Source organism: Crocuta crocuta, unplaced genomic scaffold (assembly GCF_008692635.1).
Source record: "Crocuta crocuta isolate KB4526 unplaced genomic scaffold, BGI_CrCroc_1.0 scaffold231, whole genome shotgun sequence".
Classification (NCBI taxonomy): Eukaryota; Metazoa; Chordata; class Mammalia; order Carnivora; family Hyaenidae; genus Crocuta; species Crocuta crocuta.
In genome coordinates this window covers 4,606,896-4,634,781 of record NW_027528357.1, presented here as the reverse complement: position 1 = coordinate 4,634,781, position 27,886 = coordinate 4,606,896, and the positions used below count along the sequence as shown (strand labels likewise).

General features: G+C 41.5%; 1 protein-coding gene across 6 annotated transcripts in view; it reads left to right on the top strand.

Annotated features, from left to right (window-relative positions):
• The window catches only part of DTNA (dystrobrevin alpha), a 349,880-nt gene that overhangs the window by 314,562 nt on the left and 7,432 nt on the right, over window positions 1-27,886 (top strand). For 4 of the 6 annotated variants that reach the window (XM_077753816.1, XM_077753814.1, XM_077753820.1 and 1 more), the window contains 6 exons: window positions 2,017-2,130; window positions 10,279-10,375; window positions 20,462-20,621; window positions 23,092-23,181; window positions 24,672-24,840; window positions 27,571-27,703. In XM_077753816.1, coding sequence (XP_077609942.1) covers window positions 2,017-2,130; window positions 10,279-10,375; window positions 20,462-20,621; window positions 23,092-23,181; window positions 24,672-24,840; window positions 27,571-27,703 — 763 coding nt within the window. Of the gene's footprint in view, window positions 1-2,016; window positions 2,131-10,278; window positions 10,376-12,103; window positions 13,287-20,461; window positions 20,622-23,091; window positions 23,182-24,671; window positions 24,841-27,570; window positions 27,704-27,886 lie in introns of those variants that run through there. The other 2 variants (XM_077753818.1, XM_077753817.1) reach the window with 1 other exon arrangement.

Here is a 27,886-nt window from a genome sequence, read left to right as displayed (position 1 = left end):
AGATGGCAGAAAGAGAAGTTCGTCCTGTCTCTTAGCCCTTTTATGGCCCACAGAGTTCCCCACGCCAGGCCCAAAGAGCATCTAGTCCATCCTGAACTCATTTCTCTAAACTGGCAGCATCATGCCCTCCAAGGACCCCAGACCCATGTCCCAGAAGCTTATCCAGGTCACACCTCTGCACCATAAGAACTTGCCCTAGGGGTCCCATGGTCTCCAAGGTGACAATGAACCTGCTAATCAGATCTCTGAGCTTCAGGGAAGGATAGAGTTCCTCACTTCACTCCATGACTACCCTAAAGTAGCAGTATTCTTTACATTGTACGGCATAAGTCACAGTCTGCATAGGCTTGACCTGTCAGAGCAAACACCAAAGACAGAGGGAGTCAGATATCTACAGCCTTTGGAGCTAACCAGCCTGGGTTCAAATCACCTCTACCACCTACTTGTGGTAGTACTGAACTTGGGCAAGTATTTTAACTGGCCTGTGCTTTGATTTCCTTATTCATGAAACAGATAATGACAGGACCTATATACAGTTTTTATGAGGATTCAGTAAAAGGATATTAAAGAAGAGAGCATAATTCCTGGGGAGAGACTAAGAACTCAGTACTACTCTTCACAAATCTTACCATTATTTTTCTAATCAGAGCTCCTTCTCTCTTTTCCTTCCTTAAGCTAAATGCTGTATCAGAGTTCTGTCCTTGGAACCAACAAGGAGCACAAGTGGGACTCACAGAATATCAGGACGTTAGTCCTGGAGGAGAGCTTCAAAAGCTCAGCTTTACTGATTTTCAGGCTGAGCCCTGTGGGGCCTCGGGGCTCTGTAGGGGTGTCTGAAGAAGGGGAGGAAGGGCTTGCAGTACAGGACACCCCCCTTTCTTTCACCAGAGCAGACTCCCTTTTAGCCATGTGATATATTGAATCCATAGAAAATTTAAAGTTTTCCACCAGGGAACACCGAAGGGGGACAGAAAAAAGTGGAAAGTCCCTGAATTATAGTTCAATCTTCTCACTATACCCATGAGAGATATAGTAACTGATAATGACCTTCTTAATTCTGGTGTGTTTATGAAGCAGGCAGTTGTAAATCAGCCTTTCAGAAGGGAAGCTATCGCCCTTGCTCGCCAAGTTCACCTTTCATTCCTTATTCCTTAGTGCTTTGTTCTTATTGTCTGTCTCTTGTGTGTTTTGCCAGATGGAAGACTGACCCCTCCCCCAAGAATACGTGACTTGTAACCTTGCTTAATGGCTTCGAACTCACTTAGGGATAATTTGCCTTGCATAGGTCACCTATCCTTGATGCGCAGCCTCATGTTCACCTCGGTGCAGGGCAGCCCAGGCTCCAGCATCAATAATAGACTGACACATCTCACCCCTGACAGGGGTCACACCAATAGTGCTCTTATGTCACACACTCAATTATAGCGAATCCTTTTAAAAGCACTTTCCTTCCAAGGCTACCCTCATTGAGATCCATTGTTGAGGCTGAAAATAGTAAGAAAAAGGAAAAAAAAATTTTGCCTAACTGGGGGCTTCTCAGATAAATTCATTGAGAGGAATTTCATTCCTGGTGAGAGAATGGGGTTATTTAGTTTTGTGGAAAAAAAGCACCATTTATCCTGTTTTCCCTCCAAGAGTCTCTTACCTGGGACTTGATGGTGTCAGGCTGTGATCAGAAATAATCAGAAGATACATTTTTGCTCCGAAGCAGCACGCTTCTCAAAGTTGAACACATTACCACAGCATTATATTACTTACCAGAGAGATTATCAGGTCCTGATGAGAATACTCAGCTTGAAGGCTCCAACAACATACCGCAGTTTGAATGTGCTGGTGCTGAGGTCAGCCTTCCTTCGCCCATAGCACCCATCTGGCTACAGCCAATCCCTCGCAAACTGTTGGCTAGTGAGGCTTGCTTCTGCTCCCACGCATAGGGTGACCGCCCCATCAGATGTTAGCATCCTGGATATCCCAGAAATTAACTGACCCTAGTTTCTTACCTTCTTCTCTCCCAAGAGAAATCTTACAGGAGATCCAGAGGCTGCGGCTAGAGCATGAACAAGCTTCTCAGCCCACTCCAGAAAAGGCACAACAAAACCCCACTCTGCTGGCAGAACTCCGGCTTCTCAGGTAAGAGAGGAGCCCAAGGCCTCTTGAGAAATGGCAGAGACTGGGCTCTTCCAAAAGTCTAACAGTGTCTAGCCAGAAAACAGTCCTTAGCCCCCACAGCTGCTGACATGCTTCCTATTTTTTTTTTTTTTTAATGTTTTAATGTTTATTTATTTTTGAGAGAGAGAGAGAGCAGGGGAGAGGCAGAGAGGAGGGGAGACACAGAATCCAAAGCAGGCTCCAGGCTCCAAGCTGTCAGCACAGAGCCCAATGTGGGTCTCAAACTCACAAACCATGAGATCCTGAACTGAGCCAAAGTCAGACACTTAACTGACTGGGCCACCTAGGCGCCCCTGTTTCTATTTTAATAGCACAGGCCTATTCATTAAAATTTGGAGGGTTTAAGGAGATGCTTTGTATACTTTATTCTTTTACTTGACACAGAGAAGGGAAAACAGCATTCTTTACAAACAAAATCTCTGACTGGAAAAAATTTGAACTCAACTCTTTCTAGTTATTTGCACTATCGACAGTGTGTTTATGATACAAGTGATCAACAAAACAAACACAGAAATGGCTAAATAAACATCACAGGCTTTTACATTTAAAAACTTACCTGTAATCCACATAAAAAGAGTCTGATTTTCTCTAAATCTTGGTCCTAAAAGCTTGACATGCAGACCTTAGAAAACAGACTTCATGCCTTCTTGTTCTGCGAATGAATTAAAACACCTGGTGTTTTCTAGTGTGGCACCATAAGACATTTGAGTTTGAAAGGCCCTTAGAAGGTCATCTGGTTCCGCCCTTGAATTTCAGCACACTTCTCAGACTCAGAAAGGCAGAGAATAGCCAAGGACTGTGTTGCCTCCCACTGGGCTCATGTGCAAAAGGATGGAGGGGCTGTGGGCTTCATATCAGGCCAGCTTCACACCATGCCTTGAATATGGCACATACTCAAACCTATCTGTGTAGCAAACAGCTCAAGCATAATTCAAAGACATTGCTTCATAGAAATGTCATATTTCACAAGGCACTTCTGGTTGTTAGCAAGTATGACATTCTTTCCATCTTCCAGTTTCGTTGCCAGGTATATCTTACTCTGAGGCACGCTTTTTTCTTTCTTTCTTTTTTTTTTTTTTTTGGTGATATGGTATCTGTCCTTCTCTGCCTGACTTATTTCGCTCAGCACATGGCCAGATTTCATTCTTTCTCATTCATGTAGTATTCCATAGTATAGAAAACCACATCTTCTTGATCCATTCATCTGTTTATGGACACTTAGGCTCTTTCCACGTTTTAGCTATTGTTGAGAGTGCTGCTGTGAACATTGGGGTACATGTGCCCCTATGCATCAGCACTCCTGTATCCCTTGGGTAAATTCCTAGCAGTGCTATTGCTGGGTCATAGGGGAGTTCTACTGTTAATTTTTTGAGGAACCCCCACACTGTTTTCCAGAGGGGCTGTACCAGTTTACATTCCCACCAAAAGTATAGGAGGGTGAGGCACACTTTTTATAGCAAGTACAGATGCCACTTCTCAGAAACCCTTGTTATCATCAGAGTGCCATTAACTTCGTCCATACAAGCTGACTAAACTAAGCAGGCTCTGGATGGCTATGCTTGTATTTTACCAAGTCCCTATTGATTGCAGTCATGGATGTTTCTGGGGGTTCCATCCCAGCCCTGCTCTTCAGACACATACCTGGCTAGATGGCAGAGCCACCAAAGGCATGAATTACAGAAAGGAGGTTTTTAAAACCAGTCACTTGTGGGGGCTGCTTGATGTGAAGGGATCCTGTCATACTTTTGAATAACAAAATAGTTTACCGGAAGAAACAGAAATCCTTCATTTTCAAACTATGTAATCTCTGGTCCTTCCTTCAGGGAGATGGATTAGAAGTTCTTGCATGTTCTCCTATACGTCACCCAGGTAGGATGGAAATGGAAAGAAGGAAAGGGTGACGTCAACTCCCTGTCATCATCCTCAAAGGCATATGAAAGTAAATGCCTGCTTTAAAGAAAATTTGCCTAATGGAGATATGTAGACCCTCCAGTTCACAAGCTATGAGTCTAACTTACATGGGAATATAACTGAATAAACCAATTTGGAAATAGAGTAATTATTCATCTCCACATCTAGGTGCCTTGTCTCCACCTGAAATGTTCTTTATGCCTCTTCCATTGATTGTCCCATTCTCTATTGGAGGGAGAATGACTAGGAATCTTTCGTAAACATTTTCATCAGATCACCCATTAGCATTTGCTTTCGAAAGTATTTGGTTCCGGGGTGCGTGGGTGGCTCAGTCAGTTAAGCAACCGACTTCGGCTCAGATCATGCCTCACAGTCGTAGGTTCGAGCCCCGCGTCAGGCTCTGTGCTGACAGCTCAGAGCCTGGAGCCTGCTTCAGAGTCTGTGTCTCCCTCTCTCTCTGCCCCTCCCCCCTCACTCTGTCTCTGTCTCTCAAAATAAAAAAATAAAGTCATAAAAAAAAGAAAGAAAGTATTTGGTTCCATTTTGATGATACAGTCTGGGAAGGCTGATGTGCCTGGGTCACTGGTGATAGTTTGCCCATTGATATTTCTTCCCTCCTTGACATTGCTATCTTGGAAGAGACTGATAATTCTAACTACCTCCCTGGCCCTGACTTGTGGGCATTTCCATAGCCCCAGCTGAGCCCAAACCCATGCCAAAGAGTCTGGCTTTGTGAAAAACTCTAGTGTGTTGGGTGCTCACTGTCAGCTGGTGGCCCACACCTGAAGCTAGAGGCCTGAGGCCTGAGACACCTAAATCCCAACTGATTTGCTCTTCTGCTTCCATATTCTACACATTTCTTCTACCTGAAGAAGAAGGGATCCCCTCCCTTAAAGGGTATTTCTCTAGATCCTTATAAACCACTAATTCTCTGCTAAGCACTTTCACGATTTGGGGATTTCACAGATACCCTGACATCCCAGGTCAAGAAACATGCTTTGGGCATTCTAACTTTTACCCTTTGGTCACTTCAGACTCCATAACAATGGCCTCTTGCACAGTTACTGTGGCCATTGAGGGGTGGCCACGTGTAGCAGCCATAGGAACTCCTTGGACAGAGACCTTCTCCTTCCATTTCAACCTGCTGGTGCCTCTTACTGAGAAACCAACAGGAGAACTTTCTTTCAGCTGGGGAACCAGCAAGGGGAGATAGGAGCAGAGCTCAGCTTTTCATTAATGCAGTTCATTTTTATCTTAAGAGCAGCATGACCTTTCTAAATAATCACATTTCCCTTTTTACATTAGCCACAAGAAAGCTGAAAGCCAAGTTTGCAACCCAGATCTGGCAACTGAATGGGGTTATATGATAGGCATTTCTGTGTCCTAATCTGATGCTTCCTATGCACTAAACTCTATAATCCACTGTCCCGGGTAATTGCTGTAACAAACCCAGGAGATGGATACTATTATTGTACTTTTTTATAGATATGGAAACTGAGATTCACGGAAGTTAAATAATTTGCCCAAGATCCCACATAATGAGTAGCATGTGTGGATTCATCTCCTTTTCTTGGGTCTTAATTATCTCCTGCTGGACTGTTACTACTCACTTAATTGATTCCTGGCCTCTAATCCATCTACACTGCTATCAGATTTATCATCCTGCATTTTATTATTCATTTAGTTCATTCAGGAAATATTTCTAAAATGCAGTATGCCCACAACTGAGTTGAAAAAGATACTCTCCTGGTCTCACAGAATGTGTGGTCCAGTAGGAAAATGACATTAATCAAATAAGTGCACAAGTAAGAATATAATTATAAACTGAGATAGGTACTATAAGGAATCTTACTTTAAATAGAGGCATAATAATCCAACCTGCCCTTCACCAGTCAGAGAAGGTTACCACGAAGAAGGATTGTTTGAGTTGAAGGATGAAGGATGAATGGGAACGGGGCTTATGGGTGGCAGAGGGGCTAGAACAGCCAAGGAAGGGTCTGGAAAACAGAGGCCATATGTTCAAAGACCAAATGGCAGGAGCAAATCTGGCACTTGTTTAGGAACTGAAAGGTATATAGACCTAGAATGCAGCAAATGAAAGGGTGGATGGTAAAAGATGGAACTGAAGATGTAGGTGGGGGTAGACCATGATGCTGTGTGACCTTACAGACTGTCTCGAGGATATTGATATTAATCCTACAACACGAAGCCATCGAAGGGGATAGTTGCATGTCCAGCCAACACAATGGATTAGAATGTAAAGTCAGACTCACGTGATTCAGAGATTTTACTTCATCATTGAGCTTCACTAGTAACTTCAAGAATACAGAAGGACAGATGAAGCAGAGAAAGGTCTGGAACATCCCATGTAGTTCCTGAGGTCTTTCCTTTCTACATTGGGTGGGGTTTTGAAGGGAGGTTTTGCAAGGTTATCTAGCAAGCCTTCCTTAAATTTTTACCACCATATGGAACTGGACATCCTCTTCGGTGTTACCACGTGCAGCAATTTGTTTGTATTTTTATTATACGCCCGCCATCATTGTTTTGTACTTACTTACTTCTCCTCTTTCACTCAAGGACAAAAACCATATCCTACTCATTTTATTTATAGTGTCTTAAAACAGGGGCTCCTGGGTGGCTTAGTCGGTTAAGCGTCCGACTTTCGCTTAGGTCATGATCTCGCGGTTCGTGGGTTTGAGCCCCGTGTCGGGCTCTGTGCTGACTGCCAGCTCAGAGCCTGGAGCCTGTTTCAGAGTCTGTGTCTCCCTCTCTCTCTGACCCTCCCCTGTTCACGCTGTCTCTCTCTCTCTCTCCTAGAAATAAATAAAAATTTTTTAAAAAATTATAGTGTCTTAAAACAAAAGTGCCTAATGGATGTTTGTGTCATGAATGGATAAGCTGCAAAACCAATAAGAGATAGCTAAAGGACTGTGTTTGCAGAGACAATACCATCTTCTAGGATGAAGAAAACTTTTATTAAAATTGTGAAGCAACTAACATCACACTACAAATCTCAAGAAGAAAAAAAAGTATCATTTCCATATCTCTACCTTACCAAAAAATAAGCATTTTATTTTATACCCCCAAAATTGCATTCTTTTCAATGTATATAAGATTATTCTTCAAGAAAACTTGCTAATATAAGATGACTTTTTTGTTCTATTAATTAAGAATGAAAGTGTGATCTCTGATATAAGTTGGTGGTTTTCAGAGCTAAATTTAATAGACCAGCTTAATTTTTAAATTATTTTTGGGAAACAACATAAAGTTGAGTATTTTTTGTTTTACCATATGATGATAAATTTTTTTAAGTTGATTTATTTATTTTGAGAGAGAGAGCAGGGGAGGGGCAGAGAGAGAGGGCAGGGGAGGGAGAAGAAAGACAGGGAGAGAGAATCCCAAGAAGGCTCTGCACTGTCAGCATGGACCCCAACGCAGGGCTCCAGCTCACGAACTGTGAGATCATGACCTGAGCTGAAACCAAGAGTTGGATGCTCAACAAGCTAGTCACCCAGGTGCCCTTATAAGGACATATTTCTAAAACTACCACCATCTCATATCACAACAGTTTCATGAATGACAATATGTTTTTTAACTTTTTATTGTGAAAAAAATTAAGCCTTTGAAAGAGTTGTAAGAAAATCACAATGAATATCCTTTTATACATCACCTAGAGATAACATTTTCCACAACCTTCTCTATCTCCCTATATATGTTTTTATATATATAAACTGCAAAAACCTTTTTGTTGAGTCATTTGAGAGTAAGTTGCAGACCTCATAACCCTTTACCACTAAGTATTTCTGCGTAGATTTCCTACATAAAAATGTATTCTCTTACATAACCATGGCATCATTGTCAAACTCAGGAAAATTAATATTGATAGTATTATCTAATATACAATCTATATTAAAATTTTGCCTGTTCTCCCAACATTGTCCTAAGAGAAAGTAGGTTTGAAAATATATGTAAGAGGCGCCTGGGGAATTTAGTCAGTTAAGTGTCCAATGTCAACTCAGGTCATGAACTCAGGCTGGTGAGTTTGAGCCCCGCATCAGGCTCTGCAGAGCCTGGAGCCTGCTTCAGATTCTATGTGTGTGTCTCTCTCTCTGCACCTCCCCCTCCATCTCTCTCTCAAAAATAAATAAACATTAATATATATTTATATATATAAATTATTTTTTAAAAACACATGCAAAATTAGAAATTATCAGGCAGAATCTCAAATAAAAGGTATTCCTTTACAGAGGTATGCATTTAGCTCTGTGAAAATAAAATCACTACTTAGTCCTTGTTTTTGTGTTCCCACTTGGAACTGTGGAGGCTACACCACAAATTTCTTAATCAGACCCACATTTGGTAGCCACTTACAGAGAAGATTAAATAAAGACATTATTAAATGAAATTCTTTTAATTGAATTTAATCAATGCATGAAAGAGTAGATGTCATGTTTTGAAAGAGTACTACTTATTAGAAAACTGTACAAACAAGTTTTTTATTGTTGATTAATTCTAAATTAATACCAGTTAACGTTTCACATAGTTTTTAGATGCCTTCCTTAGTATTTCTTAGCTACAATATTTGAATTTACTGCAACCCTCTTCGCAAAGTGCTCCTATGACCAAAACTCCAAAACTTACAGAATAGTATCTAGAAGAGAACCGGAAATACATCAGAAACATTACCTATCCTTCTACCAAGCCCTACCATGGATATATTTGGGATACCATGTGCAGACAAGGTCAAAGATAAAACAGCTAGTAGATTTGTCATTGAAGAATATTTTTGAATGGAGCAAGACTTTCAAAATTAGAATGTTGCAGCCCAGGAAGACAAAGACTAAAATAAGATACCATTAAAGTCTACAAAATCATGATGTTCCTGTCCTTCGGGATTCAGAAAAGAGGCAATTGTAAAGAAAAAGGAAGGAATGTTCTAGGAGTAAGTAAGCCTTGAATGGCAATAAAAACCAAAAATATAAATATATTCAAAAAGAGTGGAGATATGTTTATAAATTTTAAATTCATAATTCATTAGAGAAAGCCTGAATGAAAGCAAATTAGAACTGTTTCATTTATATCCATAACCTTTCCTCCCCCAAAATATCTTTCAATTGGATGAGTCATTGACCTAAGTCAGTGTAACATTTTTATACCGTCAGTTTTTCATTTCAGAGTCTCCGCTATAGCTCCACTTAATCTTGTGCCTATGCCATTGAGACTAGGCACATCCATTCATACAGTAACACATGGTTAAATCATTCACACATTTTTAAAATACAAGCTTCAATATCTCAAACTCAGACAGAAGCCTTTGGGGCAAGGGGAAAAATTGTATATATTATTCACTAATGATCATGAAATCATAGACTTGAAAGTCACTTGAAAAGTATACATATACATCAGAATACGAACCATTAATATTCTTCTCCATACTGTTTCATTTCTTTTCCTACTTTTAAAGATATTCTTGGTTCCTCTTAGTGTCAATGTAAATGATGGAGTATAGATTGTCCTTTGTGGTTTCCATTCTTGCTGACAGTTTAATAGAAGTTCTGCAAAACAAAGAAAATTAAACAAACACAAACCTTGTAGGCTATTTCCAGTTGAAACAGTTCTGTAAGAACTCCTATAAACTCAAACCCAAACCAGAAAACTTCAATTGACTATAAAAACTCTGTACTATGAATATTTTACCTCTGAAAGGCATCACATTGCATACTAAGGATGAAGAAATGAAAAATAAACTTTTAAAATCCAATTTCCAAATACTAAGGTAATCAGTATGCCCTTTGAGATTTACAAAAAGGTCCTTAGGTTTGGAAAGTCTGTGGGACTGACCTCTTTCAGGGACAATTTGATTTCTGTTTGTTGTCTTAAGGGAGCCCAATGGCACAGCACAGGGCCCAGGACATAACTGAGCATTCAGAAAAGATTTCATTAACTGGTTAATTAAGGGTAGAAGGGGTAGTACATCCAAGAGGATTTTAATTCATTTGTGTTTTAGTACAACGTCTAACAGACAAATGTACACCTCAAGCTATAATTGTTCATTCATTTGACATTTCCCTGCCTGGAAACCACATCAGAGATCCAGAGGTGCCCCTTTTCAGGTTGTCTACTAGTGTCACAAGACTGGGAAGTGTGATCAGCGCAGTGGGTTGAATGCTATTCTGATGACGACTACTTCTTTCTTAGACAGCGCAAGGACGAGCTGGAACAGAGAATGTCTGCTCTCCAGGAGAGCCGGAGAGAGCTAATGGTCCAGTTAGAAGGTCTCATGAAGCTACTAAAGGTAAGACATTTCAAATAAATATTTTGTAGACCTGTGACTATGGCATTTATAAAAATCATTTCCATATAATATACAGCGGTTTCTCCAATTACTATATGTGATTTTCCCCAAGGTACGGCTTCAGTCCCAAATATAGGATCTTTTCTTAGATATGTCCAGTGATAGCAGCTCCTGGAACCAGACTACTGAGGACCTTCATAGGACAACTTTTGACTTATTTCTAGTTCCTATGTCCTTGAAAGTAATAAAACTGAATTTGTTTAGGAATACTGTACATTTAATAGCTTCAGAAGTTCTGAATAAATTGAGCAGATGCTAATGTCTCATTCAGAAAATGAAGATATAGCCAGGAAATAACTTTGGAGATTATAGTTTTATTAAGAAGAGTAACTGATAATTTCAGTGAAATATTTTCTCTCATCTGTGAGGCTGTAGCAGCAAGTCATGTAACTTCATGAGTCTCAAGTACAAAGTGTAGACATGAATACCCCCTTAGCTCTCTGCAGGTAGAGTGTTTAACAAGATGATCTAGGGAAGTCCTCTGCGGAGCACTATAATCTCTTATTCTCAGTGGGAAGTGGCCTTCTCCATTGCATTAACCCCTATCCCCTTTTTCAGTATATACTAAATCACATGTGAATCAATATAGGCTAATTATGGCCACTTGACCACAGTCAGCCCAGGAGAGGTGTCATTGCTACGTGGTCATCCCACCTGAGGTAGACAAGCAGAAACCACTGAGAATTGGAACTGTGACATGCCAAAGGCAGGAGCTCATACTGAAACTTGCCGGGTCCCTGGGGCAGCTCACCTGTGGGACAGATGTCTGTCCTTCCAGTCCCTGGATCCCTGGCGTCCCCGATACACCATCATTTACTGTTTCGCCCTTCCTCTTTCTGTCTTTCCTTTTTCTTTGTTTCTCTTTTTCATTGCTTTCTTTCTCTCTTCCTTCCTCCTTCCTTCCTTTCTTTTATTTAACAAATATTTGTTGAAACTTAACTGTGCCCTGGCAGTGAACACACACCTATAAGTGCAACACTTCCTTCTTTGATTTTCTTTGCTCTATTTTTTTTTGTTTTGTTTTGTTTTTTATTCCTCAGTCAACTTTTCCTGCCATCAGTGTTGGGAATGCTTTATCTTCACTTCACAAAATTTACTTTTCAGTGCATTAGCTATGTAAAGTGTAGAACGCGGTTTTTGTTGTACTATGTATATTAAGACAGGACTGGATAATGGATAACCTCTCACTGTTTCTGCCCTGTTGTCTCATTTGATGATCCAGAAAAGCTCTTTCAGCTTTCCTTTCCAAATATACCAAATGGACAGGGTCAATTTCATCTTTCCCTTCACTGAATGACAGGAAACCTTGAAAATAGCCCACTGCTTATATTCCTATAGCTTCTATCACCACAGCAATGGGTGGGTATATTTACCACCAGCCATCTTGGCATCAACTTAGCCTAACTGAGCATAGTCTGTTCTATCAGGATGTGCAAACAGCAGGCTAGAGGGATAGATCATGATGAAAGGTGGATGGACATAGGAGGGAATGAGATGGTCTGTAGTCTCACATACCTAAATAGACCTGGGACTAAAGCCGCTGAGGTAGGAGAGGCCACCATCGAAGCCGTGTTGATGTTTCCCCCATCTTGCGTTCCCTCACAATATGTACGCGCTCTGCCTGGAACCCTGGGTAACCTAACTGTTATTGATTCAATCTTTCTGTAGGAAGAAGAACTGAAGCAGGGAGTAAGTTATGTTCCCTACTGCAGGTCTTAACTAACTATGGAGGGGCCTGCCATCCTGCTGTTTTTCTCATTGCTTTTGCCTCTAATGTATGTTCATGCTTCAGTTTGGAAAGAGAAAAAAAATCATACTAATTTGCTTCCTTTTCAATGTAGTGCTTGAATTGAGACATATAAAATTTAGCAGTTTTTTAATAACTATTACTACTGTGGGCCTTCAAAGAAGAGCCATTACACCTTTTAGAAGAGGGGAAAAAATCGTAATGTGTTGGAGACTTTTTAGATCTCCAGGGGTCTAAGTTTCCAACCAGTCTCCTGCTTTTCTGGGTTGTTGATCAGACCCGTCTCTGAACAGAGACACCCACTCCACCCACTTAAGGTGCCCACAGCACTCAAGCTAACCTCTGCATCCTCTCATTTAGTTCCGTTTCCATTTTACTGGAAAGGTGTGTGACCTCTTTGTACTAAAGTCAGCCAATTACATCTCTTTTCATTGCATAATTACTAAGCCCTGTTCCCCTCTGGTCACCAAATTGTGTTCAATCCGAGAGAAACACTGTACTCAGTAACTGCTCATTTCCCATTGTTTAGTTCTTGCAAGCGGAATCCCTACCACTGGTTCGCAATAATCTCAAAAGAATAGGTAACTTTCAGCCTTTCCCTTATCACCAAGAACCTCTCTGCTCTGGGAGTTCACAAGCCCTTGCATACATCTTCTCTGGAAGCAGGAACATTGTGACTCCTTTGTAACTGTAGTCTCTCCACTGGAACCCTGTGTCCGACCCTGTGGTCAGGTTCAGAGCCAGGAGAGGGAGTAGCGTACTCAAAAAACAATAATAACAAAATAGAAGCAAAAGAACAGCAGCTTTAAGTTCAAGTGCATGTACCAAACCGTGTATGAGGATATATCCCACTTGCTGGTTGGTATCACCAGGAAGTGTCACATCATTTCCATGGATCACTTAGAACCACAGCCTGTCCAATTTCAACGTACCTTTTATTCTTCTGTATTCTCTTTCCTATTATTCATTGTGTGTGTTTGTGTGTAACAAAGAATGTTTGCAAAATGCTGGACACGTTTTTACCCTTCATTCCCATGGTCTGTAAAAAAGGAAAGTGTAAAACTAATCTGTAATGTCAGACAATAAAGACAATGTATTACACTATTTTGTATTTTGTGAAAAAAATTGCTTTACTAAAGTCAAATTTTAATGAGAGACAGTCCCCCTGGGTGAAGGACGCACATTTATAGCCTGTCTAATTGCCCATAAAGGTGTACATGGGGTATTGCTATTGTACTTCCAGCACACTTAGATCATGGTAGAGAAAAATGCCTTGCTCTACTGCTTTTCTTTGCAAACAGCCTCTTTTCTTTCCTGTCTCTTACTTAGCATGTGCACAGAAAAAAAGTGGGGGGTAGGGGGGAGCTCAAATATAACCTTCTTCCACCTAGTGGAAACAGAGAGGGTAGTCATCCTATAGTCCATCAGCCTTGCTGAGCTGTCTCCCCCAGGGGCTCCTTTCCCACCCTTTTCCAGGCCACACATTCTTGAAAGGCTGTGTGGACCAGGAAGTTCATAAACCCATAGCTGCAAAGAGCCAAACAGTGGCAGCACTCATAGAGCATTACTGCCTCCTTTCCTTCCAGCTCCTCTCACAGAGCCCTCAACTGAGTCTCTGAAAGCCAGCCCTCAGCTGGGACCCGCTGCCTAGGTTCTAAAGGGCCATCCCTAGGAGTGCTCAGATGTCAGCAGGTCAATGTCTGGGTGGGGAGAGAGTTTGCTTGTCTTAGGCATTTATCAATTTGCTTGTACAGTCAAGCCTCTTTTCAAAAAGGACCCAAGGCAGCTTACAACAAAAGATATCAACAATGACTTCATAAAATAAATATAGAAAGATCAGAAACTAAAGAAGGGAAAATGCAGATATGCTAATCATAAGAGACAAGGGTGTTCCTCTGAGCTTTTGGCAATGAGGCAAAAAAAAAAAAAAAAAGGAAAACATAATTGGTTTTATCAGAACAGAAATACCAGTTCTCAGGGGACCAAAATTTCTGTTAGCATAAAATATGAGAAGAAAGTCTTTACTTGGAGCTTTAGAGAATTTGTGCTGAATAATAAAAGGGACAAATGCAGCAGCAGATGTCAAGTGGCTGATTATTATACTGACCTTCAGTTAAAATTAAAGACAGGACCCTGTATGTCCCAATCCTGAGAAGGCAATTCTAAAAGGAAAGAAACATGCCATTCAAATATATGGACTTGGTATAACATGATCTAAGGAGAGAATTTAGAGGTTTTAGTCTGGCGTCTGCTTCTAAATTCTGTTTTTATTTATGAGCCTTACCCCTTTGGGGACATTCTCTTTGTAAAATCAGATTTAAGACACTGCACACAACAATTGTGCTTGATTTAATAACCTCTACTTGCTTTATCATAAGTCTGTGTGGTTCAATGTATTTTATGATACTGGTATATATAATTCCTACTTCTACTGTTTCCTGTTAGAGATAATGCATGAATTTATCCCCCTTGAGGAAAGAACATGAATTAAAAAAACAAATAGTGCCTGTAATATAATATGATGATTATGGTATCATAAGCAATAAATTTTTTTTACAAAACTTGCATCAAAATTATCCTACCCTCTTTCTTCTTTGCGTATTTTTAAGATTTATTGAAGGAACCATAAAAAAAACACTCATAAAAAGTGTAAGAATGATGGCAGCTGGGGTATAATTGCAATGACAGGATGTTTCAGAGCTTCTGGTAGACTTCCATTTTCCAGCATCATGTCCCAGTCTAAAACCAGATATCCTGACTTTGAGTTTAGAAGGTCTAAACTTGTAAGGACTCAAAAAACTTTTCTGCAGAAAGATGACTGGTGTTAGACCTGATGGCAGGGTCCCTGCTCTTCACTCTCACCTGTCATTTCTTGAGTAAGTCAGTTAAGTTCCTGGTAACCTATCTCAAACAAACTGCTAACACACGGCACACAGGATTTGAGGGTAGATTTTGAAAGCTACTGGGTGTGAAAGCACTTTGTAAAATACTATATGCATGTCAGATATTAGTATAAGAAGATGTATATGTGTATACACGTACATCCAACATTATGTAAACTTGTAATTTAACCCATATTTTATGCACACGCATGCATGTACACAGGCACTCACTTCTCTTCCTTCTTTAGCTAAGAGTGTCTCAGTCAGAGGAGGAAAGTGAAACACCATTTCAAATTCCATCCCTGGCCCATTCTCTTTTCTATTAGTGACTGGAGGCACAGTTAACTTGGGAAATCATGGTCCCTCAGGTTCCTACTTCTCCCAAACACCCTGGGAATACGAACGAGCCAGAAATAACGAGTTTTATCAGCATCAGTTCACCTTCCTTTATTTCCCTCACCCATCTTCTCTGGTGGGTATTCTGTGGAGTGGTGAAGCAACCAGATATGGGATGGTGAGGAGGGGGCACGATTCATATCATAAATAATCAACTATGGTATTAGGACTGACGTCCTGTGTTCAGAACATACCCTCTCAGGCTCTCCGTCTCTCACACAAACTTTGTTAATATTAGGGACTTAGTCAATTCATTCTAGGAAAGTAAAAATTATTTCTCTACTTAAAAACCTTCAGAGATGACCTTCTGATTCAGATTAAACCGCCCTCTGACTAGCCTCAGTCCTCTTCACTCCCCAAAGCAAACCTGGGGGTCAACCAATCCTGGCCTCCTCGCACTCTCTGTGATACCCCTCCTCTTCTCTTCCCTTGCTCATGACACTCTAAGACCTGGAATATTCTTCTTTCCTGGCAATACATCCTCTCTTCCGCCCGGAAATCTCCACTATTAAGACCCAAGTCAGGTGATGCCCCTGCCTGACGAGTGAGGATAAGTCACCTCATCTCTACTCCCATAGCCCTTCGTACACAGCAATCCCTGTGATGATAGTCAGTGAATGCGAATTGGAAGAAAGGGTGATAAGAGGGTCGGGCATAGCTAAACACTGCTCTTCTGTACCTTCTCAGGATGCTAAGTCAAACCAGCTGATGGAGCTGCATTTCCAGCCAAGCCTGAGCAGCAGACTTTTCAGGCAGGGGGAGGGTCTTGCACTCCTGTCTCCTGGTCATCTGCTCAGCCGTGTCTCCAGACAGTGCTGGTTCAGCAATTACACATTTGGTCTCTTCCCTGAAGGCTCCCTCCTTTCTGGTGTCGAGTGGAAACCAAAACACTTCCTGGAAAAAATCAGAAAATGTATGGATCTTGTCAGACTTCTTAAAAATTGATACAACAGCAGGTTGAGTGGGCTCAGAGGATGGAGCGCAGAAATGAATTTTTCATTTATTCACTAGGAAGCAAGCTATTTTAAATTTGCCAAGTATGATGTATGTTTTCCTTCCTCCATAAATCAACTCTCCTCTCAGGAATTTTAGATCTATATATTGATCTGCATGGACCATTGTCCCTTAACTCTTCACTCCATTAATCGTCAAGTAATTTCCAGGAAAGGATGTTCAAGAGATTACTCACTCTAACTCTTCTAAAGTTGTTAACAGACAGCCATACTTCATGACCAGACCAGAGGCCACCATTCCACAGCAGTCACTACCTGAAAATGAAACTCCACTGATCTACCCCAATGCCAAAAGGCAACTGCCCTTTCCTAGTGAGCCTACAGGAAGAACAGAAAGGAGGGCCAGAGATAGCATTTCCAGCGGTAGGTCCCAGGAAGCTACTGTGCATCAAACTGGACAGTGTCCAGTCAAAGAGACAGGGCCATGGTCACCCAGGGAGCCAGAGGCCTCCCCGCCCCCCCACCAGCCCAGAGTCTAGACATTCCTTGGGGATTGGGAGTTGCAGGGAAGATGCCACCGGGTCTTGTCTCCAGCACAGAATCTCTACTTGCATTCTTCATGTAATCAGACTGCTTGAAATTACACCAATTAGATATTCATTTAGGAGATGATGGCTATCAGTCATTTACACATTGGTGTAACTGAGATTCAGGCCATTGTTTTTTCCCTTAACACATCACTATAGTGAATTATTTTTCTCTTAACACAGACCCACGAAGAGAGGTTTTGAAGGAAAGAAGCAGGCAGAACGAAGTGGGGAAAGTTGGCTTTGGAGACCAGGCATTATTAAGCATGGAGAGTTAGGGCTGGGAATGCCTCAATCCCATCAGGAGAGAGCTCAGAGCACCAGGAAAAAGGGAGGGTGTTGCCAGAGGTAAGAGACTTACAGACTGGAAGGTTAGAAGAGCCAGGTTAATGCCCAAAGGAAGAAGACAGCCCCACGAGCACCCTGCACCGGAGAGCCTGATGGAATGGGCCAGTGAGTGGTGTGCGTGCAGCCCCAGTACAGCCATTAAGATACTGAAATGCAGACCCGTAGCCCCACGTCTGAAATCACCAGGTCTGGATGTGTCCCAGGATTCAGACTCTTTCTGGGTTTTAGAAAGGCAGTACAGGGGGTTGCCTGGGTGGCTCAGTCGGTTGAGCGTCCGACTTCGGCTCAGGTCATGATCTCATTTGTGGGTTCAAGCCCCACATTGGGCTCTATGCTGACAGCTCAGAGCCTGGGGGCTGCTTCAGATTCTGTGTCTCCCTCTTGGCCCCTCCCTGCTCACACTCTGTGTGTCTCTCTCTCTCAAAATAAATAAACATTGAAGAAAATTAGAAAGACAATACAGTCAAGGCATCATGTAAATAGCTTCACATCAGTAATGAAACAACAAATGTTGCTTCTTGGATTTCAAATTTGCAGATAAGAGCTTTGAAGCTGCATATCTGTACTGATTGATAAACAGCCCACAAGCTCTTCCACCACCAGGGCACACACACTGAGCCCCACCATCCAGCAGTTAAAAGGTATTGCCCATCCCAGCCAGAAGCCTTGGGACCCTACTCCAACACCACTCACTGGTGGGTCCAGATACTGTGTGTTCTCAACCTTCAGGCTGCTAAATCTTTCTCCATAGTGAAGCATGTGATGATTGGTCACGGGGCCCGCAATCCCCAGAAGCGGCTGTGGTGCTGTGGGAAAGCCCTGGGCTTGTAGGCGAAAGGCTGGGGATCCCTTTTATTTCTGCCACTCTCTAGTTCAGAGGCCTTGAGTAACCCAATTAGTGCCTCTGAGCCTCAGGATGCTAACCTGAAAAATGGGAATATAATACTTCATACGGTTGCTGGCAGGATTAAGTGAAATAGTGTGGTTAAAGTGCTTCGTAGACTGTCAATTGCTATTCAAATAATAAGCTATCGTTCCTAGCACCAACAATGAGGAGAATGAAGCCAAACAGTGTATGTGAAAGTGCTTTGTACACTGTTAATACATACAGAAGTGGAGTGGTATTGTTGTTATGATGAACCCGCTACCCCAGAAGACGGTCTGGCTCCCCAGAGCTGAGGGGTAACCCAGCTGTGTAGCCAAGAGGAGCCTCTTCCCTTCAGCCCCTCTGTCCACTTCCCATCCCAGTCCCTCCTCAGTTCCATGCTGTGTCTGGCCCTTGGTAAAGAGGACAGGTAAGAAAGGGCAGGGAGCCCTGCTAAGGGCCCTGCCTGGAGAATGGCACACAGGAGGGGTTGCCAGGGGGAGGCGGCCCTCAAGGCAGTGAAACCCCTTTGATGGACCCTCAGTAGCCAAAACCCAGCCAGGTCCCTGCAGCCAGAGCATCTGTGCTCAGATGCCAGCCCAAGTTCTCCTGCTCAGCCTCCTAACTGTCTGAGCACTGGGGTCCACAATTGCACCTTGAGAGTAATGATGCCCTACTTCAGGGGGTCATGGAGAGAAATCAGTGGGGATGCACACGGAGACCCTTCTACACGGCAACACAGACTCTAACGTGGCCACGTATTATTGGCGTGGGAAGGAGGGGGGTGCCGCGGTAGCTCAGAAGCAGAGGTTTCGTGGCTAATGAGACTGAGCTGGCAAGGTTTGCTGGGGAAAACCAGACCCGTCCTTGAGCGGGCTGGGGCTACAGGCTGCAAAGCATCGCGAGCGGGCAAACTTCTCTTCCCTGGGCCCGGACAGCCCATTCAAGGTACTGTTGAGATTGAAAAGAGTGGAATCCCCAGCCTACTGGTTATCACATGAGTTCTTTCCCTTGCTGTGTTCTGTCTTGCTTCGTTTTTAATTCTAGATTTTTCTCAATTTATAGATGTGACTTGTTTGTGTGATGCCAAGCCCCGGAAAGCTAACAGCATGGCATTTGACAGGATTGATGTTGTGTGTTTTAACTGCAAGCAGCCCGACCCTCAGCCGAGTCTAAATCAAACACTCCAGAGCAGTGCTATCAGGGTGCACGCCCCTGGGTGTGAATGGGTTGGTTCTGCATCTCTGGGCCTTGCTGTGGAAGAGTCCTCACTCTCCCTGGCCAGACCCAGCAGGCTGGAATGGAGTCTGTGTGAGCACCTGAACACCTCATCTTTGAGTATGCACCAGAGGGTCTCATTGCATCCTCTTATTCATGACTGGCTTCCTTTGTAAACTAATTATTATAACACAGAAAATGTTTCCAAGAAACCCCATTGTGGAGACGAAGCTATGAAATTCAAGGTGTGAACAGTTTCATGCCGCAGACTGCGGCACACACAGAAATGGCTTTTAGTTGCTTTCTCCTTTTTTTCTTTACTCCCTTTTCAATCCCACTGTTCTTTTTGCTGAAATTAACTGCTTTTTCATCGATGAAGAGAAGGACATTTCCTATAGGACACAGTGGCCAAAAATTAGAATCCAAGAGGATTTTTTTTCCCTCCCTTGTTTGGATCTCTCTGAGTCACAGAGCAGTTTGACAAAGTGAACTTTTACCATAAAATAGGGATTAAACAATTTATATCTCATTTGATTCTTAGTTTGAGACTCAATATGCACAACATTGCATGCCATGGTCTGGCCTGTAAATTATCCTCAAAGATGATGCCAGGACAGACAGGTTGAGTATTTAGGAAGGTATAAACCACACCATCCCAAATAGTCTCTTCGTTTATATTGCAAACTTTGACCTTAATAAATGTCTTTTTATTCTATGTAGAATTTCCTTCAAGGAGGAAACAGACACACCTTGTAATTTTCACCGCTTAACAGTAGCCTCATTATGTGGGCACACATCTCATGTGTTATAGAACAAAGCTGTACTAATAATATTCTCAACTTCCAATAGTAACCAAAACTCCAGATTATAGAGAATAAGGTCCTAAATTATCTGCACCTGCAACTCAGGTTTAGACTTACCATCTCAACTACCTAGGATGCCCTCTTGCTCCGGAACCTCACTGTGACTGTTTTTAACCTTTGACGGAGGCTTTGGGAAAGCCAATTAATGACTCGCATTGTCTCTCCAGACCCAGGGGGCAGGCTCTCCTCGCTCCTCCCCCAGCCACACCATCAGCAGGCCCATCCCCATGCCCGTGCGGTCCGCGTCTGCCTGCTCCAGCCCATCCCACACGCCTCAGGACTCCCTCACGGGGGTCGGGGGTGATGTTCAGGAGGCGTTTGCACAAAGTAAGTGGGGTCACTTTTTGTTGTTGTGTTCTGCTTTTTCTCGCAGCACTTAGGTCACCGTGGATTGTTGAGCGGTTAGAATCTTCGGAGCCACACTGTGGAGATGCCAGGGCATTCCTTGTGCCCACCTGGCCCCAGCGCTGATTGAGAAACTCCTTAGGCTAGTCTGCTTCTCACTTCACCCTCTTACCTTCCCTCAGCTTCTATCGCCCCCATTTTTTATGGGCCTTTGCTCATTAAGGGAAGGGAACACCTTTCACGGATATCCCAGGAAACTTTATAAATGTAACTTAAATTTAAATTTAATTTAAAATTCTGAAAGATCTTATTTCCTGGTTTATGTTAAAGCAAACTCAAATCGAGGTTAAACAGCCCCAGCTGAGGTGGGATGTAGCCCTGCAGTGATCAAGCAGATAATTTAGTCGTTTGACAGCTGCCCTAAAGAGTTGACCATTGCCTCTGTAATACAGGGCCAAAGGATTTGAGGTTGGCCTCCATGGCTAATGGATAAGCACAAAGACTGATAACTATAACAGTATTCTCCCACCCGCTGCCTTTTCCATTCACACACCATGGGTAGAGGTAAGGTCCTCAAGGCAAGTGACTGTATTCATTTGGAAATATTTTAACACGTTTCAGACTTTTTCTTGCCATCCCTTTTTACATTTACAGAAAGTTTGGGGGGGAAAATGCTTCTGCAGACCTTCACGCTACCAGTCTCATTCCCAGAAGTAACTACTATTCAACAGTTCGGTCCTTCTCAATTTTTCATGTACATATAATTATGTATGTTTCAGTGTGTTTTTATAAACATCTCCCCTTCTTTTTCACACAAGCAAGACCATGCATTGCGTTTTGGTCGCCAAGTTGCATTTTCTTTAAATTAGCAATATATGGTGAACATCCTTCCAGATCCTCACATATAGATCTAAGGAAAAGAGAGACATAGTTGACTGCTAGTTTTAAGGCAAAAAGAAACATAAATGTAGTCAAAAAACAAAAAATGGACTTGAGGAAAACATTTCCAGCTTATGTGGCAATCAAGTTTCATAATTTCAGCTACTCCTAAAGCATATAGAAATCAGTGAGAAAAAGACATCCTCAAAACAAAAATAGGTAAAGGATATGGAAAGAACTATAAATTGCCAGTAAAGATATAAAGAGGTGTCCAGTCTCACAAATTATTGTAGAAATACAAGTATCACCTCTTGTCTAGCAGATTTTTAAAATATTGACATTAGCGATATCCAGAAATAGCAAGAGTGTGAGGAAAGAGACACTCTCATCCATTGTGTATGAGGGATAAAATCTTACATTTTAAAGGAAGAGAATGATGTACTCTCTGCTATGAAGAAAAAGGAAAGATCCATATAATATGGCTTTTTTTTCCTGAAAAAGAAAATAAGTTATACAAAAAAATTTTGAAGTTACTCAAAATAACTTTTTTTCATTTTTAGAAGAAAAAATGTCCTTTCTCTAAATCTGATCTTGAAGAAATTTGCAGTATTTTAAATCCATCAGCTTTCTATTAAAATTGTTTTATTTCCCTTGATTTTGTAATTTACATGTATTTGTTATTTTACATTCTGAGTTTGACTTTGTGAGAAAGTACAGGATGAAGTGTGGCCTATGGGCAGCTCCTGGATCAGAAGGAGTTCTTGCTGCCCAAGTTCATCTGCAAGTCAGGTGTTTGGAATCTTGAGCCTTTTGAGATATTATGTTCCATCTCTACCTCACACCCAAGCCAGCCCACAAATTCCCATGTAACCCTTCATGTGCCTGAAACATCATTGTAATATTTTTCTACCATGGAGAAACATAGCCCAAGTTGCAATTCAGGGTATCAGATGAACATCTTCCGCCCAGGTCTTAGCGCAGGAGAAGACTCTCTACTCGTCTTCCATGTTCTGGGGCATTCAGTGCTTAGGGTCCCCATTCCCCAGAGATTTCCTACCATGGTAGGGAGAACTCTGGGAGCCCTAATGACAGATAGAGGCTGTGGTGATGGAGATCGGAATCCCATGTGCTGAGCAACCAGGCCATGGCTGAAATGGTAGCAGCAGCCGGCAAGGTGCAGGTCTCCAGGCAAAACCAGACTTTGCATCTGTGTGAGGTTTCCTAAGAAAAGTGACTGTAGATACTGGTTTACCTGGGACCTTCCCAGGTTGTGCCACATCACAGTCTTCTTATCGTACTACCCCCTTTCACTTGCAGAACTCCTCTGGTCTGTACAATAGATTAAATGAGCCCCTCCCTCATCCGTGGTCATGTCTTCTTAACATCGAGGCCATTGCCCTCAGTACAATGTAGTTTTTCAGAAAATGAACCAAAACACCTCTGAAAAGGAGAAGTCTTGGAGGTTTTCTTGCTTTAGGATATCAATGTAAATGATAAACCACACAAAAAATTAGGAGGGGGGAAATAAAAGCTGTGTGTGTTTTTTTAAATTATCGTTTCTTCTTCGCTCAAGGTTCAAGAAGAAACTTGAGGAATGACTTACTAGTAGCAGCCGATTCCATCACTAACACCATGTCCTCTCTTGTGAAAGAGCTGAATTCCGGTGAGTCCCTGGTCCCCTCTCATTTGTCAGCTCTTTGCAGAGGGACCTCTAAGTGCTAAGGGCCTCTTCTAGAGACCTCCTCATTGTCAAATATAAAAAAGATTTTTTAAAGGTCGATGTGATATTTTGTTGGTATATTCAGATTTTTTAGCACTGTTTATATTTTGCTGGTGAGAAGACGATTGATACATGCTTAATGCAGAAACTTTGAAACCTGCAGAAAGGAATAAAGAAAAATACTAAAATTGACTTGTAATTCTAGTATTTGTAATATCTAGTATGTATAACCTGTAATATGATCCAGTGCGACATGATGCTAAAGTTATTTTCGAAGGTCAAATGTTTTAGTTACTAATTTGAACTCTGTTAACTTGAAATGCGTGGCTATTTGAATGAGGCTAAATTGAAATTTACCTTTGCAATATGTCTAAAGAAAGATCTGCCCAGAAAATAAAGAGCATAACGTTGAGAGAGACTCCTTAATTCTAATAATACTCTACGGAGTATTTAAAACTTTATCAGCATGAATATTCAAATTAATATTTACCAGTTACTAATACATCTCGTTCGTCTGTTCCATAAGCCCAGTCAGGAAGATAATTGTCCGGCACGACTCTGGTCACATAGTTTGAGATTACAAACATTATATGAAATAAAACTTTATTATTAAAAATATTCTGGATTTAAGTTTCTTAAGGCCTCTATAATAAGAATTGAAGAAATGAAAATTGTTTCTACTAGTTTGGATTAATATTAGCAATGAGGATCAAAATAACAGTAGTTAATACATCCTGATTAATGGCAAGTACCCACTCCGCCCTAGCAAATGATGACTAAAAATGTTATTCTTATTGTGGACACTTCATATACTATTAGTTTATAGTTATAATACATTGAAATATTAAGTGAATATAGTAGTTTAGGTTTGTATTTCCTAAATTAAAGTAATATTGGGACGCCTGGGTGGCTCAGTTGGTTAAGTGTCCAACTTCAGCTCACATCATGATTTCACAGTTCATGGGTTTGAGCCCCATGTCGGTCTCTGTGCTGACAGCCAGCTCAGAGCCTGGAGCCTGTTTTGGATTCTGTGTCTCCCTCTCTCTCTGACCCTCCCCTGCTCACACTGTCTCTCTCTTTCTCTCTCAGAAATAAATAAAACATTAAAAAAAGTAATATTAAGCAAAAGTAGGAACACTTTTAAAGAAGACTTTTGTAAAAAGAATAAAACAAAGTATTAAGAAATTAAGACACAAAAATTCCTGATAATATGATTGTCCAAAAAGACAATCCCATATACCAAATAATTTTCTAGAAATCCATGTCAGTATCAAATGTCATTTTGATAAAAATGATAAACTCCGATGGCTTATGTACAATAACTGGTTGATGTTTTATACAGCACAGCTTGACTTATGTTAAGTCTAACCCTTTATTTACCAAATCACAAAAAAGTCTAAGTCGTTATTCATTTCTTCAATCATCCCTAACAGAGGTGGGGAGTGAAACTGAGAGTAACGTGGATTCTGAATTTGCACGGACTCAGTTTGAGGAACTGGTTCCATCGCCAACCTCTGAAAAGGCTTTTCTAGCACAAATCCACGCCCGAAAACCTGGGTACCTCCATGGTGGCGCTACCCCCAGCACCATGCATAGTGACGTGTGAGTATCTTCTGCTCCAGAACATTCCTCAGTAACAGAACACTCGGTAGGGATCATCAGAAAATAATAACATGGTTTCTTAGTCCTTTATTTTGGAAAGGGATGATGCAGAAGAGGATGCTACATTAAATTTGGTGTTGGGACTTTCCCCCCCACCACTGTATCCAGAATAGCAATAACCAAAAGTAACCAGTGCTCATTAAGAGCCTACCCCACCCAAGGTACGGTGCTAGTTGCATACAAACATAGTATTTAAAAATCCCTGCTGGCCTTCCAGGACTCACAGACTAGTTCAGGGGATAAATCATTATATCTTCTAAATTTACTGTATTTGCCCATAGAAGACCAGGTGATGCTGGAGAAGTCTCTATTCAGAATGAGTGTAAACAACATTATGTAAGCACTTGGAATTGAAATAAGTGAATGTATAAAATCGCATTATAAAGAAATCCAACCTGGTCGACTTGCGGAGTATGTATAAATCTGACCTTTGAAAGACATTTCACAAAGATCTCTTTCCAATTAGGCTTCTGTAGCTTGACAGAAACCAGCAGAATCAGTGACGTCCCCTCTAGACTTTCTGTGCCCCTGGATCAGCTCAAACTCAAAGTTGACAGGAAAGCAAAGCTGAGAAACAAAGGGAGAGCTAGCTGGGACAGATTTGCAGAGCCCAGCTTGGGAGGTAGGGAAGGCAGGGAAGCAAGGGAACCTGGAAGAGAGTTGGGCTCATGCAGCTGTGAGAGACATGGGCAGGGGCTCACCAGAAAGGCAAAGGGGATCACTGAGCATTAAAATTATAGAAGTAGGACTCATAAGTGGCTCATTCCATTGGGTGTCTGACTCTTGATTTTGGCTCAGGTCATGATCCCAGAGTCATGGGATCAAGCCTCCAGCCCTGCAGTGAGCATGGAACCTGCTTAGGACCCTCTCTCTTTCCCTCTCCCCCTCACCTCTGTCTCTCTCTCTCTCTCTCTCTCTCAAAACCAAAAAAATTAAAATTTTTAATAAAAAAATACTGCAGAAGGGTGATGGTGTTTAATGTGAAAAGTTCTGAAGACTAGTCTACAAAAATGAACCGGCCAGTTTCAGAACCCAAAAAAGAAACTAACCAGAAGCTTTTCTGGCGCTTTGGATCTCAATCCAAGTAGTGAGTAGACCAGTAATAATGGGAAATTATAAATAGACGTGGTCTGAAAGCTGATTGTGAAAAGGCAGGCATTAAGATCAAAACAAAACAGTTATAACATAATTCCAAATAGCAATAGGTTGCTGCTTCTAATTTTAGTTCATTTTCTTGTCCTTTACTTTGTAATCTAGAATTATTTGATTTGTTATTCAAAATGGTGAATTAATTGTCATCAGTTTAGTCTGGTAAATAACATGTCCGTTTGATTTTTTATAATGAAGCATTTATATGTGGTCACCTAAAATCTTCTCACTCTGATCCTAAGATCCAAGTCTGTGGCTACGTCTGCCCCAGTCCACTGTCCCCAGAAGGCTGGTACGAGAACCAGCCATGAGCATGGCTATGAAAATTGGGGAGAGACAGTTCACAAAGGCCTTGCAAACCTACTTTCAGGCTGCCCCAAACCTCTAAATATAATGAGAACATGTCATACAGATATAAATAAACATGAACAATGGCATTTAAGTTCCAACCCAGAAACTTCTACTTACCACTCTTTTCACTTTAGGGGATTAATATCTGTACTACCTAAACATGTACTATGTGTGTTCTACCCTGAGAATATTTTAGTCTTATGATTTAGGTCGTGAATTTATGTTCAGTCTCAGGAAAGGTTTTTATAAACTGGCACGGACACATGGAAATAGAGTCACACATTAGTGAATGAGAGCATTCCTAGCTATTTATTTCATGGTAGAATTGAATAATTTAAGTAGATTTCTTAGATTCAGAATAATTTTTAAGATCAAGAGCTATGGGTTCAAGTATTACCTTCCAGAACCGATGAGCTGATATTCTAAGACTTACTGTATTATAAAAATAAAGCACACAGGTGCATGTGCCCTACATATGTACATAATACAAAGAGGGTTAAATTATGAACAAATGTCCTTAATCAGTATTTCACTAGAGGGCTCACTTTCCTCATGGAAAGTGATCTTGGTTTCCATTAAAAAAAAAAAAAAAAAGCCCTCAGATTGAAAAAACTATATCCTCCCAAAAGATGCTGCCTTTTTTTATGATTGACAAACACTTTAAGGGCAACCCATTCCTGTAAATCAGAGGAAAACAGAGATAGCCAGTGATCATCAGACTGCTGTAGACAAACTACATATGAGAATACTTTGATTGTGTATTTCTCCAAACCTCCAAAGTTTATTAAAAAAAATTTCTGTTAGGTAATAGAAGACACTGAATTGAAATTAATTGAAACAAAGAAGTGAATTAGGAGTCCAAGTTAAATGTGCCCCCAAACTACAACTAACACTGGAATTCCACTCATGCTTTTAAGATTTGCTCACAGAGGTGCCTAGGAGGCTCACTCAGTTAAGCGTGTGACTTCACCTCAGGTCATGATCTCATGATTGGTGAGTTCGAGCCCTGCATGGGGGTCTCTGATGTTGGCACAGAGCCTACTTTGGATCCTCTGTCTCCCTCTCTCTCTCTCTGCCCTTTCCAACTCATTCTCTCTCTCTCAAAATAAATAAATAAACTAAAAAAAAAAAAAAGATTTGCTCCCAAACAGCCCTGTGGTCCATCCCCAGGGTCACAGAAGATGGGGACCCCTACGTGCAGCCAGAGGATGAAGACTATGAAAATGACTCTGTCCGGCAGCTGGAGAACGAGCTCAAGATGGAGGAGTACCTGAAGCAGAAGCTGCAGGATGAAGCCTACCAGGTATGGGGACCCAGGCCCAGACCCCAGCCCCCAGCCCTCACACCTTGGTGGCTGGGTCTTTCACATGACTCAGAAAATCCACACCTTCTCCTTTCTTCCAACTTCCCTCTCCAGAATATTCTGATTGCATTCCTTACTCCACATATTCTAAACAGTAATAATCATAAATACTTCTTAGAGCTA